The sequence below is a fragment of the Balaenoptera musculus genome, chromosome 1 (genome assembly GCF_009873245.2).
Source record: "Balaenoptera musculus isolate JJ_BM4_2016_0621 chromosome 1, mBalMus1.pri.v3, whole genome shotgun sequence".
Lineage (NCBI taxonomy): Eukaryota > Metazoa > Chordata > Mammalia > Artiodactyla > Balaenopteridae > Balaenoptera > Balaenoptera musculus.
The window spans coordinates 102,824,041-102,838,240 of record NC_045785.1 but is presented as its reverse complement, the minus strand read 5'-3'; the positions used below and the strand labels follow the sequence as shown (position 1 = coordinate 102,838,240).

At 42.1% G+C, this 14,200-nt stretch overlaps 1 protein-coding gene across 1 annotated transcript in view; it reads left to right on the top strand.

Moving 5' to 3' along the window:
- Positions 1–224: 224 nt before the first annotated feature.
- The window catches only part of CD58 (CD58 molecule), a 38,985-nt gene continuing 25,009 nt past the window's right edge, over positions 225–14,200 (top strand). The window contains exons 1-2 of the mRNA XM_036864580.1: positions 225–238; positions 440–936. Of these exons, the coding sequence (XP_036720475.1) occupies positions 225–238; positions 440–936 (511 nt within the window). The remainder of the gene's footprint in view (positions 239–439; positions 937–14,200) is intronic.

Sequence of the window (14,200 nt, the reverse complement as noted above, 5' to 3'; positions counted from 1 at the left end):
CAAGCGCCCACTGCAGCACGAGGGAGAGAGGTTTGGGGAGGCCAAACGGCGAGGGAGTGAACAGCCCTGACTCCCCAGCCTGAGGGCCAGTCCACAGTAGAGATGGAGGAAGAGTGAAAGAAAGAGGAAACGGAGAAGGGAGAAACCCAAGGCTGGAAATCCCAGCTCCCAGCGAGGGAGTGTTGTGGTGAGGTCCGTCTTAACGAAAAGGTGGCTGCGCTTGAATGAGGAGAAGCAGGCACTTGTGTGTGTGTTGCGGGGGGGGGGGGGAATTGGGGCCGCACCAGGGCACCCCACACAGTCTAGCAGTCGTCTAGAATGTTGCCCGTTTCCTTTTGTCTTAACATTTGAGGAAGCTGTCTTGTCCAGGGTCGTAGTAGCGAAGTGACTGGCAGGAAAAGCGAGGCTGCGCGACTGCGGCTGCTGGAAAGCGCTGAAGGAATAAAGCGCTTCAGAACCTCCCCCTCCCGGCACAGAGCTCTGCTGTCACCTCCAGCCGAGTGGGGCGCAGTTTTCGGGGAGCGACGGTCCGATACCCCCGGCTATGGGGGCGCCTCCATCACGTCCCAAATGCCAAGGAAAAGTGCGGGAGGTGCGGGAGGAACGAGGATAAACCTGGTTGTGGAAACGCAAGCTACTTTTGGGGGAGAGCTCCACCGAGCAGGGCGGGGGGCGGCAGAAGGGCAGGAAGGACCCGGGGCCCAGGCCGCGTTCTCGGGAGGGGGGAGGAGTCGCGCGCCAAGACGTCATCCGGGGCCTGGCGGGACGCGCGGGGCGGGGCGCACCGCGGGGCGGGCTCTCTCTCCCTCTGGCAGGCCGAGGCGACGCCCGGCTGGGTCCCTGTCGCGGAAGCTGGCCCGTCCGCTATGGCCGCGGGGAGCGACCCGGGGTGGGCCGTGGGGGTCCTCGGAGTGGTCTGCCTGTTGCTCCGGTTGGGTGAGTGGAGGCCTCCCCCGGGAGCCCGCGGGGACCGGCAGCGCGGGGTGTCAGTGGCCCCAGGGCTCCGGGGCCGGGTGGACGGGCGCGGCCCGAGGCGGCTGCAAGGTGGGGTGGTGGGGATGGCGTGGGGCACGCAGCCCGCGCGCGGGATCTGGTCGTGTCACCCACAGGTCTCCCTCGGGTGGTCAGCAGGAAACGTGGACCGCAGGCTCTGAAGCCTGTTTGGGAAAAAGAGGGACGGGACTCCGTCTCGTTCACCTCCCCTGCGCTCTTTCCTCCCTCTGGGGATCCTTCTTAACCTCCATGATCCTCGATTCCCGCTTGTGTTCCTCCGGAAGGGGTGCCTTTTCAGTGCGACTCAAGTGACTAAGTTACTACTTCCAGCCCAAGGTGCCGTAGCGCAGAACTTGAGGGGAACTTTTTTCACTGCTTCCGCAGCCCGGGAGCTTGACTAGGGCGGGCCTCCCTGGCCAAGGACCGCGCTGTCTGCGGGCGCGCCGGCCTCCGCGCTGGGGTGGACGCGCTGCGGCCAAAGCCAAGTCCGCCCGCGCCCACGCGGAGGGCGGCAGTTCAGAGCTGCCCTGCGGCAGGAAGGCGAGGGCCTCGATTCAGAATTCCTAGGGAGTGACGGCTGGTCCCCTTTCCCCTCCCTTCCGGACATGAAAGGACTAACATGTGAGTGTCTAGGACTGTGTTCATCCCTTTCACGCTTCCTCAGCTAAATCGTCACGGCAGCGCCATGAAATAGCTATCTTTGTCTCCATTTTTTACCTCCTCACCCTTATCAACCTCCCCCCACACAGGCCCCTAGTTAAGTCATAACCAAACCCCTGAAGCATAGTAACAACCCCCTTAACTAGTACTTCTTTCCTTGGAATTTCCTGCCACCGGCCCCTTAGCCCCCACCCCTCTCCCCTCTCCACTCTACGTTTAGCGTTTATTGAGTGCCTTTGGGGTGCATGCATCTATGGCTTACAGCCTGCGGAATGAGGGGTTGAGATACGCTCAAAAGTACCTACAGTGTAAGGCACAGAAGTAAATGTAAGAGAGGTAAAAGTAAAGTGCTGTGGGCGTGCAGAGGGAAGACGGCAACATCTTTTGTGAAATCAAATATCTTTTGTGAAGCAGAAACTTCATGGAAGGGAGGGTATTTGAACCTGGCCTCCGAGGACAGGTGGTATGTGAACATGCCATGATGTGGGAAAAGATTCCAAGAGCAGGAGACCAGGAAAGAAAGACAGGGGAGCAGGGTGTAGAGGGTGACCTTGGGCAGTAGGGAGTCATCAGTGTCCCTGGAGAGTTGCAGTGCCCACGGGAGCTTGAGGCCCCCTGGGGGAGCCCTGAATGTCCCCTTTGGGAGTTGGGGTTCTCTTCTGCAGGCAAAGGAGACCTCTTTCTGGACCTGACAGGATCAGAGCCATCCACTTAGGAAGAATGATCTGGCAGCAGTAAAGAGAAATGATTGTAGTTGAGAGGAATCGGAGGTGGGGGACCAGGGCAGGTACCATCACAGACCCCAAAGAGCTGTGAGGGTTTCATATGCTGGTGGCTGTGGGCAGGAGGGAGAGGCATATACAGAGGTTGAAGGGATGAGGTAACTCCTCCAGAGGCACGGGTCTCTCCCTGGTCCCAGAATGCGCCTTTGGTCACTACTGCCTGCTCTATGCTCTCTCTTCAACTGAAAACCCAGTTTACCCATCAAGCCACACCTCCTCTAGGAAGGTTCTTTGAACTAGCTGGTTTCTCCCACCTAATTCATTTATTTATTCAGAGGTCATTTCGTTCCGCAAGCATGAATATCGCCTTCTCTGAATAGGCTTTGCGCTAAGGGAAACTGTGTAGGTCTGCAGTGAGTCCTTTGGGGGCCAAGCCCACCTCACTAGGGAAAGCTGCCTAACAGTGATGAACAGTATCTGCTCCCAGAGAGATGCCTGGCCTCTGACCTGGCCCCGCCCCTCACAGTTAAAACTTCTGTAAGTTACCTTACTTCTGTGTGCCTCCATACCTTTGCCTTTAAAGAGAGCGCCACTCACATGAGAGAAAGGATAATAATAATATCTGCTTAACAGAATGATTGTGAGCATCAGTCATTCAACACGTACTTATGGACTATCAACTATGTGTCAGCACTGGGAAGCTTACATTATAGTGGGGGAGAGACAGTAAGGAAATAAAGCAGTAAATACGTAGTTGTTGGGTGGTGGTGAACATTTACTAATATAGAGATTACTAGTGCAGAGGCAAGGGAAATGGCAGTGGTTAATAGTTCCTTTTAATTTTTTAAAATTCTGGAACATTTAAAATCTTTAGAATAGTTGCAAAAATAGTAAAGTGAACACTTACACACCTTTCTTCTTGAATCACCACTTATTAACATTTTATCACATTTGGTTTACATCTCTCTGTACACCCACACCCACCCAGTTAACTTTTTTGTTGTTGTTGTTAAATCATTTGAGAATTGCAGTTCTTATGACAATTTAACCCTGAATATTTCAACATAGGTCTTCTTCTTTTTTTTTTTTTAATATTTGTTTATTTACTTTGGCTGTGCCAGGTCTTAGTGGCGGCACGCGTGCGGGATCTAGTTCCCCAACCAGGGATTGAACCTGGGCCCCCTGCATTGGGAGCGCATAGTCTTACCCACTGGACCACCAGGGAAGTTCCAACATAGGTCTTCTAAGAATAATATGTCTGCAGTTAAGCCCTGGCACCATTATCACAGTCAGGAAATACAGCATAATACAATACTGTTTTCAGATAGGGTCCAGAAGCCAATCTTGTATCACACACCAGATTTGGTAGCCATTCCTCTTTAATCCCCTTAAATCTAAAAATCTAAACTGTTGCCAGCTTCTTTTTTTCTTTTTCTCTTTTCTACTTTATGATATTGCCCTTTTTGAAGGGGTCTGGACTAGTTTTTTTTTTAATAAAAATGTCCCTCGATGTTGAAGTACATGCTTAGATTCTGGTGTAAACATTCCTGGGCAGGAATTCTCACAGGTGTGCATCTCATCAGGCTGCAGATGCAGTCAATTTGTCTCATTATTGGAGATGTTAATGTTGATGATTTGGTTAAGGTGAGGTCCACCAGATTTCTCCATTGTAGAGGAGAAAATACAAGCGTGTGAATACAGATTTTGCATGCTCGGTTCCAAACCACTGGAAATACCGCAATAAAGCAAGTCATACAAGTTTTTTGATTTCCTAGTATATTTAAAAGTGATGTTTATACTATACTGTAGCCTATTAAGTGTGCCATAGCATTATGTCTAAAAAAATGTACGTACCTTAATTAAAAGATACTTTATTGCTAAAAAATGCTAACCACCATCTGATGGTGCAGAGTTGTCACAAAACTTTAATTTGTAAAAAACACAATATCTACAAAGCACAATAAAGCAAAGCACAATAAAATGGGTATGTCTGTAATACCTGATTCTTCAAGTAACACTTTGAGATTGTTTGAATATGCTGTTTTCCAACAATCTTTCACCCAATGTTTTACAACCCAGTGGCGATTCTTCCCACTAAAATGTTTGTAGATAGCAATTTTTTAATCCCTATTTTCTTTATACTTTATTGACATTCTTCAGTAACAAAGAGCTTCTGCACCTCCCTTTTTTATTTTTAAAATTAATGGTTTTTTTTGTTTTGTTTTTTTAATTTTTATTTATTTATTTATTTATTTATGGCTGTGTTGGGTCTTCGTTTCTGTGCGAGGGCTTTCTCCAGTTGCGGCAAGCGGGGGGCCACTCTTCATCGCGGTGCGTGAGCCTCTCACTATCGCGGCCTCTCTTGTTGCGGAGCACAGGCTCCAGACGCGCAGGCTCAGCAATTGTGGCTCACGGGCCTAGTTGCTCCGCGGCATGTGGGAATCTTCCCAGACCAGGGCTTGAACCCGCGTCCCCTGCATTGGCAGGCAGACTCTCAACCACTGCGCCACCAGGGAATCCCTGCACCTCCCTTTTTAATTTTTTTTTTTTTTTTTTTTTAGTACTAGTAAGGACTCGTGTATTATTTAAGATGGCATTCCTGTCATTTTTCATTTTGATGCTCAGGGATTCTGTATTTGGCAAGTGGGAACCCTTCGAAGTTTCAGTGTCCTTTTGCCATGTTTCCCTCAGTTTTGAGCACTTCCTTACTTTCTGGTGTAGAAGGGTGTTCTGGACTCATTTTGTACTTTTCCTGACTCAGCCTTGGAATCATTAGATTCCTTTTTCCTTTTAGTGGGGGATGGTATTTAGAAATTAAGACCTGGGTGCTAGGTGTGCTCAAGACTCTTGGAGCCATAGCTTCTGGCCCTGTCAGTTTTCAGTGCTAGGAAATAGTTTTCACAAAGTCAGGCATTTATCTGGTTACCGCAAAGGCTAATCCAACAATTCAGTTCTTCCTTTTCCTCCATTCCATATTAGTACCTCCCTTCCCCAGGGTGAGAGTTCTATTCTTAGTAGCATTAGTATATTTTCCTAATCTACATTAAACACAAACTAATTCCATAATTGCTATGCCAATACTACTCCCAAGCACAAACTTTATTAAATACAGTTCAAGATTTCTTAGCAGTTCTTTTTATTCTTTCATATATCCCACTAAATATGTATAGAACACTGTATTTTCAAGTTATTTGAATTTTTCTTCTGTGTGGTTATGTTATCAAAGTGATACATAGTTGCATTAATTTGTTTCTGTCTCTTCAGTTTTAGGGTTTCCCCCACCTTGATTTAATTTTTAAATATGTAAACTATTAACATGGTTCAAATCAAAACCATATACAGCTGGCCTTCCATATTTGCAGATTCAACCAGCTGCAGATTAAAAATATTCAGGAAAAAAAAAAATTCCAGAAAGTCCCAGAAAGCAAAACTTGAATTTGCCACATTCTGACAACTATTTAAATAGCATTTACATTGTATTAGGCATTATAAGTAATCTGGAGATGATTTAAAGTACATGAGAGGATGTGCATAGGTTATATGCAAGTACTGTGCCATTTTATATGAAGGATTTGATCATCCTCAGATCTTGGTATCCACTGGGATCCGGGAACCAATTCCCTGTGGATACTGAGGGATGACCATAAAAAAATATGCTCAGAAATTCTATTCCCACCCCTTCCTCTCCCCCCATAACATATAATTTGTTTCAGTTTTATCTTTGTTTATTTTTGTAGTTATAAACAGATACATATGTTTATTTCTAACTCCCTTTTTTAAACAACAGTTAACATACTCTGTGTACTCTTTTGTACCTTGTTTTTGTCAGTTAACCATATGTCTGGAAAATCATTCCATATCAGTTCATAGAGATCATCCTCATTGTTTTACAGCTGCATAGTGCTCCATGGGATGGAGGTATGATATTTCATTGTCACTCTCTGGTGACTAGTATTTTATATAGTGTGGTCAGGGGAGAGTCTCTTTAAAAGGGAAACAGTTGAGTGTAGACTTAAAAGGAAATGATGGAGCAGGCCAGGTTACCATCTGGGAGAGTAGTATTCCAGACAGGACAGCAGCAAAAACCCTGAGATAGGCTTCAACCATTCAAAGAACGTCGAGGAGACCACTGTGCTGGAGAGTAAATAGGAAATGAAGTTGTACAAGTAGTCAGGGCTGGACCCTAGAAATAAAGTTTTGTGGGCCCTTTTTTTTTTTTTTAATAAATTTATTTATTTTTTGCTGCGTTGGCTCTTCGTTGCTGCGCGTGGGCTTTCTCTAGTTGCAGAGAGCGGGGGCTACTGTTCGTTGTGGTGCACGGGCTTCTCATTGCAGTGGCTTCTCTTGTTTCGGAGCACAGGCTCTAGGCACGTGGGCTCAGTAGTTGTGTCTCGTGGGCTCTAGAGTGCCGCAGGCTCAGTAGTTGTGGCGCACCGGCTTAGTTGCTTTGCGGCATGTGGGATCTTTCCAGACCAGGGCTCGAACCCATGTCCCCTGCATTGGCAGGCGGATTCTTAACCACTGCGCCACCAGGGAAGTTACCTGTGGCCCTTTTAAAGACTAACTCTTTTTTATTCCCAGTGAAATAGGAAGTCTCAGAGAGTTATGAACAGGAGTGAAATTGTGTTGAGTTGAGTGTTTAAATGAATTATTCTGGATGCTGGGTGGAGGATAGTCCTTGCTGATGAAAAAAGAGAAGCAGGGAGACCAGTTAGGAGGCTGCGGGAACAATGACTGGGTGGGGGTGGGTAAGAAATGACTGGGTGGGTGTGGGTAAGAAATGACTGGGGTTGGCGTGAGGAATTGGAGATAGCAGGGTGTGTTTTGAAGGTAGGGCTGGCAGGATTCGGCACTGGATTGCATCAGTGGGTAACATGTGGACAGGACCTAGGTAGTGCCGGGCAAGTAGCAAGCTCAAAAATAGGAACTGTTGTATTAGTTAGCTCTCATTAGCAGAGCCTGCCTTATTCTGCTGTGGTTGACCTTTTATGGATCCTTTATCTTGCCAGTTGTCTCTCCAGCTAGATTTTAGATCCTTGTATGCAGGAACCGAGTCATACACTACTTCATATAAAGTTTCTTTCATTGATTTATTTTAGTATTTTTAACAACACAAATTCTTAAATCTGGACATTAGATGATAAAGTATTGGTCAAACATTTCTCCATTTTAAATTATTATCTCACATTATTATGTGAGACTTGTTCATATGCTTTGCTTAATTAAGATTCAGAGAGCCTGTGAGGTTTTATTTATGAAAGGTAATCCAAATCAAAATAGTGTTGTGTTTTCCTCTCGAAAAAACTAGATCCAGTATTATAATGGGGTGTATATAATAGTTGCCCTGAATTAAGCACATGCTCTGTGCCAAGTGCTGTGCTTAGAGTTTTAGATTTTTGTTTTCAGTTAATTGTCACACCAGTTTTATAAGGTAGAGACTGTTAAGGAGGAGAACAAAGTTGAGGTAGGTTAAGTACCTTGTCCAAGTTCACACAACAAATAAGTGGTAGAACCTGCTAGCACTTAGGTCTATTTGACTCAAAGTCTATGTATTCCCAACCCAAGAATAGGTAAGCAACTCTTTGATGATTGGTGCAGCCATAGTTAACCTCTTACATGTAACGTATATATTGTCCAATATAATTTTGCTAAAGCGTGCGAAATTATATAAGACAGCAAATTACCAATCACATAGATTGTATTCAATATCGTAATCTACAGTAGAGGGGTGGGGGAACCTTCTTTGGGCCATAGAATTCAGAATGGGGGTTTATTTATGTATTCATTTATTAACATCTTGCCATAATTATACTTTCTTTATACACCCACACATCACTCCTGAATGCTTTGGCATAAGCCCAATAACATAATATTTATAAAAATTAACAGTAATCTCATAATATCACTTAACTTCTACTCTTATTCAAATTCCTCCAATTGTCACAAGAATGTCTTTTTTTAAATACCAGGATCTAATGAAATTTCACATTTTTGCATTTGTTGCTGTTTTAGTTTATTTTTGACAGGTATCTTTTAGGAATTTTGAAAAAGACTTACAGCTACTTTTAAAGAACTAGATCTAGGAATTTGTTTTATTGCCTTTTTTTTACTGTAATTAAAAAAAATTGAATTGTACACTTTATTATTGTTATTTGTTTTTTCCCTTTTTAAATTGACTTACAATATTATCGATACATTAGTTTCAGGTGTAAACATAGTGATTCAATATTTTTTTACATTACAAAATGGTCACAATAAGTCTAGTTACCACCTGTCACCACAGAAAGTTATTACAATATTATTGACTATATTCTCTATGCTATACATTACATCTCCATGACTTATTTATTTTATAACTGGAAGTTTGTACCTCTTAATCTCCCTCACCTATTTCACTCACCCCCTCTATCCATCTTCCCTCTGGTAACCACCAGTTTATTCTCTATATCTATGAGTCTATTTCTGTTTTGAATGTTTGTTTTGTTTTTTAGATTCCACATATAAGTGAAATCGTATGGTATTGGTCTTTCTCTGTCTCACTGATTTTACTTAGCACAATACCTTCTATATCTATCCATGTTGTCATAAAAGGCAAGATTTCATTTTTTATGGATGAGTAATAGTCCATTGTATATAAATACCACATCATCTTTATTCATTCATCTATCAATAGACACATAGGTTGCGTCCATATCTTGGCTATTGTAAATAATGCTGCAGTGAATATTGGTGTGCATATGTTTTTTTTCCAGTTAGTGTTTTTGATTTCTTCAGGTACACAGAAGTGAAATTGCTGGATCATATGGCAGTTTCTGTTAATTTTTTGAGGAACTGCCATACTGTTTTCCATAGTGGCTGCAACAGTTTATGTTCCCACCAACAATGCATGAGGGTTCCCTTTTCTCTGTCCTCTCCAACACTTGTTATTTGTTGTCTTTTTTGATGATAGCCATTCTGACAAGTGTGAGGTAACATCTCATTGTGGTTTTGATTTGCATTTCTCTGATGATTAGTGATGCTGAGCATCTTTTCATGTGCCTGTTGGCCATCTCTGTGGCTTCTTTGGACAATGTGTTTTCAGGTCCCCTTCCTATTTTCTAATCAGGTTTTGTTGTTGTTGTTGTTGTTTTTACTATGGAGTTGTATGAGTTCTTTGTATATTTTGGATATTAACCCCTTATCAGATATATCATTTGCAAATAGCTTCTCCCATTCGGCAGGCTGCTGTTTCATTTCGTTGATAGTTTCCTTCCCTGTGCAGAAGCTTTTTAGTTTGATATAGTCCCATTTGTTTATTTTTGCTTTTGTTTCCCTTGCCTGAGGAGGCAGATCCAAAAAAGTATTACTAAGATGGATGTAAAAAAAGCATACTACCTATGTTGATTTCTAGTCTTATAGCACTGTGGTTGGAAAAGATGCATCATATGATTTTAGTCTTCTTAAGTTTATTGAGACTTGTTTTGTGGCCCAGCATGTTATCTGTTCTGGAGAATATTCTATGTGTACTTGAAAAGAATGTGTATTCTACTGCTTTTGGATGTAATGTTCTATATATATCTATTAGGGTCATCTGGTCTCATGTATCATTTAAGGCCAATGTTTCCTAAATGATTTCCTGTCTGGATGATCTGACCATTGATGTAAGTGGGACATTAAAGTCCCCGAATATTATTGTGTTACTGTCAATTTTTCCCATTATGTTTGTTAATATTTGCATTATGTATTTAAGTGTTCCTATGTTGGGTGCATATATATTTACAATTGTTTTATCGTCTTGTTGGATTGGTTCCTTTATCATTATGTAATCTCTTTCTTTGTCTCTTGTTACAGTCTTTGTTTTATTTTTTTAAATTAATTAATTTATTTTTGGCTGTGTTGGGTCTTCGTTGCTGTGTGCAGGCTTTCTCTAGTTGCGGTGAGTGGGGGCTACTCTTCGTTGTGGTGTGTGGGCTTCTCATTGTTGTGGCTTCTCTTGTTGCGGAGCATGGGCTCTAGGCACGCAGGCTTCAGTAGTTGTGGCGCACGGGCTTAGTTGCTCTGCGGCATGTGGGATCTTCCTGGGCCAGGGCTCGAACCTGTGTCCCTTACATTGGCAGGCAGATTCTTAACTACTGTGCCACCAGGGAAGCCCCACAGTCTTTATTTTAAAGTCTGTTTTGTCTGATGTAAGTATTGCTTCCCCAGCTTTCTTTTTATTTCTATTTGCATGAATACCTTTTTCCGTCCACTCACTTTTAGTCTATGTCTTTAGATCTGAAGTGATTCTCTTATAGGCAGCATATAGATGGGTCTTGTTTTTTTTTTTTTTTTTTTAATCCACTTAGCCACTCTATGTCTTTTGGTTGGAGCATTTAGTCCATTCATTGAAAGTAATTATTGATAGGTGTGTACTTATTGCCATTTTGTTAATTGTTTTCTGGTTGTTTTTATGATTCTTTTTTGTTCCTTTTTTCTCCTTTTGCTCTCTTTTCTTGTGATTTGATGACTGTCTTTAGTGTTATGTTTGGATTCTTTTCTCTTCTTTGTGTATGTATCTATCATAGGTTTTTGGTTCCCATGATGTTCATATATAACTATATAATGAGTCAATTTTATGAGATTATTTTAAGTTGATGATCTCTTAAGTTTGAACACATTATAACAACCCTGCGTTTTTGCTCCCCACCCCACCCTCACAGTTAATGTTTTTGATGTCATGTTTTATATCTTTTTGTTTTGTGTATTCCCTAACTTTTTATTAAAGATATAGATGATTTTATCGCTTTTGTCTTTTAACCTTCCTACTAGCTTTTTATGGGGTTGACCTTTACTGTATGTTTGCCTTTACCAATGAGATTTTTCCTTTTTTAGTTTTCATATTTCTAGTTGTGGTCTTTTCTGCTTAGAGAAGTCCCTTTAACATTCCTTGTAAAGCTGGTTTAGTGACACTGAACTCTTTTAGCTTTTGCTTGTCTCCTTCATATCTGAATGATAGCCTTTCTGGGTAGAATATTCTTGGTTGTAAATTTTTTTCCTTTCATCACTTTAAGTACATCATGATACTCCCTTCTGGCCTGCAAAGATTCTGCTGAAATGTCAGCTGAAAGTCTTATGTGAGTTCCTTTGTGTGTACTGGTTGCTTTTCCCTTACTGCTTTTAAGATTCTCTTTTTATCTTTAATTTTTGCTGTTTTAATTGCAATGTGTCTTGGTGTGACCTCTTTGGGTTCATCTTGTTTGGGACTTTCTGTACTTCCTAAACTTGGATGTCTGTTTCCTTTCTCAGGTTAGAGAAGTTTTTAGCTGTTATCACTTCAAACAAGTCTTCTGTCGCTTTCTCTCTCTCTTCTCCTTCTGGGACCCGTATAATGTGAATGTTAGTATGCCTATTGTTGTCTCAGAGGTCTCTTAAACTATCCTTACTCTTTAAAGTTCTTTTTTTTTTCTGTTCAGCTTGGGTGAATTTCACTACTCTTGTCTTCCAGTTCACTGATGCATTCCTCTGTGTCATCTAATCTACTGTTGATTCCTTCTAGTGTATTTTTTAAATTTCAGTTGTTGTATTCTTCAGCTGTTTGAGTCTTCTTTATATTTTCTAACTCTTTGTTGAACTTCTCACAGTGTTCATTCATTCTTCTCTTGAGTTCACTGAGCATCTTTATGATCATTACCTGAAGTCTTTATTGGTTAGATTGCTTATCTCCACTCACTTAGTTATTCTTTGGGGGTTTGTCTTGTTCCTTTGTTTGTTATATATTTCTGTCTCCTCATTTTGTCTAATTCTCTGTGTTTATTTCTATGTAGCGGGTAGGTTGGTTACGCTTCCTGGTCTTGGAGAAGTGGCCTTATGTAAGAGATGTCCTGTGGGGCCCAGCAGGACTCTCCCCTTCCCCTTTGGTGACTAGAGTTATATGCTCTAGGGTGCCGCCTATATGGGCTGCATGCACCCTTCTGCTGTGGCAGAGCCAGCTACTGTGGGCACCTGACTCCACTGACTTCCCTGACTCCATTGGCTGCCAGGCCCCGCCTGGTGTGGAAGCTGCTGGCCTGCTGGGGGGTGGGGCTGGGTCCCAGCATGTCTCACTGTAATGTTTTTTAATTCATGTAGGCTTTGATGGTAGGCATTGCTTTCTCTGTTTTTTTTTTTTTAACATCTTTATTGAAGTATAATTGCCTTACAATGGTGTGTTAGCTTCTGCTTTATAACAAAGTGAATCAGTTATACACATACAATATGTTCCCATATCTCTCCCCTCTTGCATCTCCCTCCCTCCCACCCTCCCCATCCCACCCCTCTAGGTGGTCACAAAGCACCAAGCTGATCTCCCTGTGCTATGTTGCTGCTTCCCACTAGCTATCTATTTTACATTTGGTAGTGTATATGTGACAGGGTAAGAGAGTGTCATGGACATATATACACTGCTTTCTCTGTTTAAAAGCAGAAAGTTTGCCAGCATGCATCAGCCCTTGTTTGCACGAGTTTTCTGTCTTTTGGTTTCTTCTCATGTTGTTTTGTCTTGAGTACAGAAGGCTTTTTGAAGTTTTTACTTAAGGGCACACAGCACCTTAGATTCTGCAGTCACAGATAAAAGCTTCCATCTCAGGATTGAAGGTGAAACCTGGATACAGCCTTTTCCATTTGCTCAGACAAGTTTTAGTATGAGGTGTGACTAAAATAGTGATACCGTCCCCCCAGAAGTGTGGAAAACATTTTAGCAGTTCCTCTTTGGAGATAAGTTTCAGTGCCCATCTACCAGACTCAAAGGAAAATGTCCTTTAGCTACTTTATGGGCATGGGATTCTCTCCTTTGGCCTCTTTGTTTTCTTGTTTTCAGTCCCTTTCCCTTGTGCGCATTGGCCTTCTCCTTCTCCATGCTGCTCGTGCCTGTGCTGATGAGCTCTTAGCCCAAGGACTCTGGGGCTCAAAATGAAACCAGTGAAAGTGAGGGGACCTCTTGCCCAGAATCACTGTAAGAAATCATGTCTGCTCCCTGCCCCCATTTGAAAGTTATTAGTTCCGAGTTCTATCCTTTGTGACCTTGATCTATTCTGTTTAGCAAGTATCCATCTGAGGGAACCAAATTATTTTGATAGGCTTGTTCTGAGGAAATGAACCCGTTTTGGTTCCTAGTGACTTTCACTTTTCATAATGTTCCCCTGAATGTCTGTTAAGAACAGTGTCTGAATTTCCATCAGCCTCTCTGGTCTGTAGTTTCTGAATGTTTTTCCCATGTAACAGTTAAAAACTAGAAGAAAAAAAAATGAAGTTTACTGTACACATTCAGAAAATAATAAGAAATTCATATTAATAAACTAATAAGGCTCTGTCATCATAAATTAGTTGTAATAGAGTTTCTCAACTATGAACTGAGTAACTAGAAAATAATAGGGATTATAAAGAAATTTTTAATGAAATGGTCAATAGCATATTGAAATACCTTTAATCAGACTTTGGAGAATAGATTTTAAAAGACTTGCAGAGTATTAAATAGCTCTAGTAAGAACCTTATTCTCCAAAGCATGCTGTAGGTCTCAGATATATCCTATCTAAGACAAGAACAGTCAAAGGCAAATGTGGCTTTTGAGCGTGTTGTGATGTGGGTATCTTGAAAGAGCTGGCCAGAGTAGTGCTGTTAAATAGAAATATAATATGAAACAGGTAAAATTAATTTTAATAGTATATTTTATTTAACCTAATATACCCACAGTAGTTTCATTTCAACATGCAGTTGATATAGAGAATGTTAATGAGAGATTTTACATTCCCCTTTTCATACTTGATCTTCAAAGTCTGGTGTGTATCTTATACTAACAACACATCTCAATTTGGACTAACCATGTGGCATG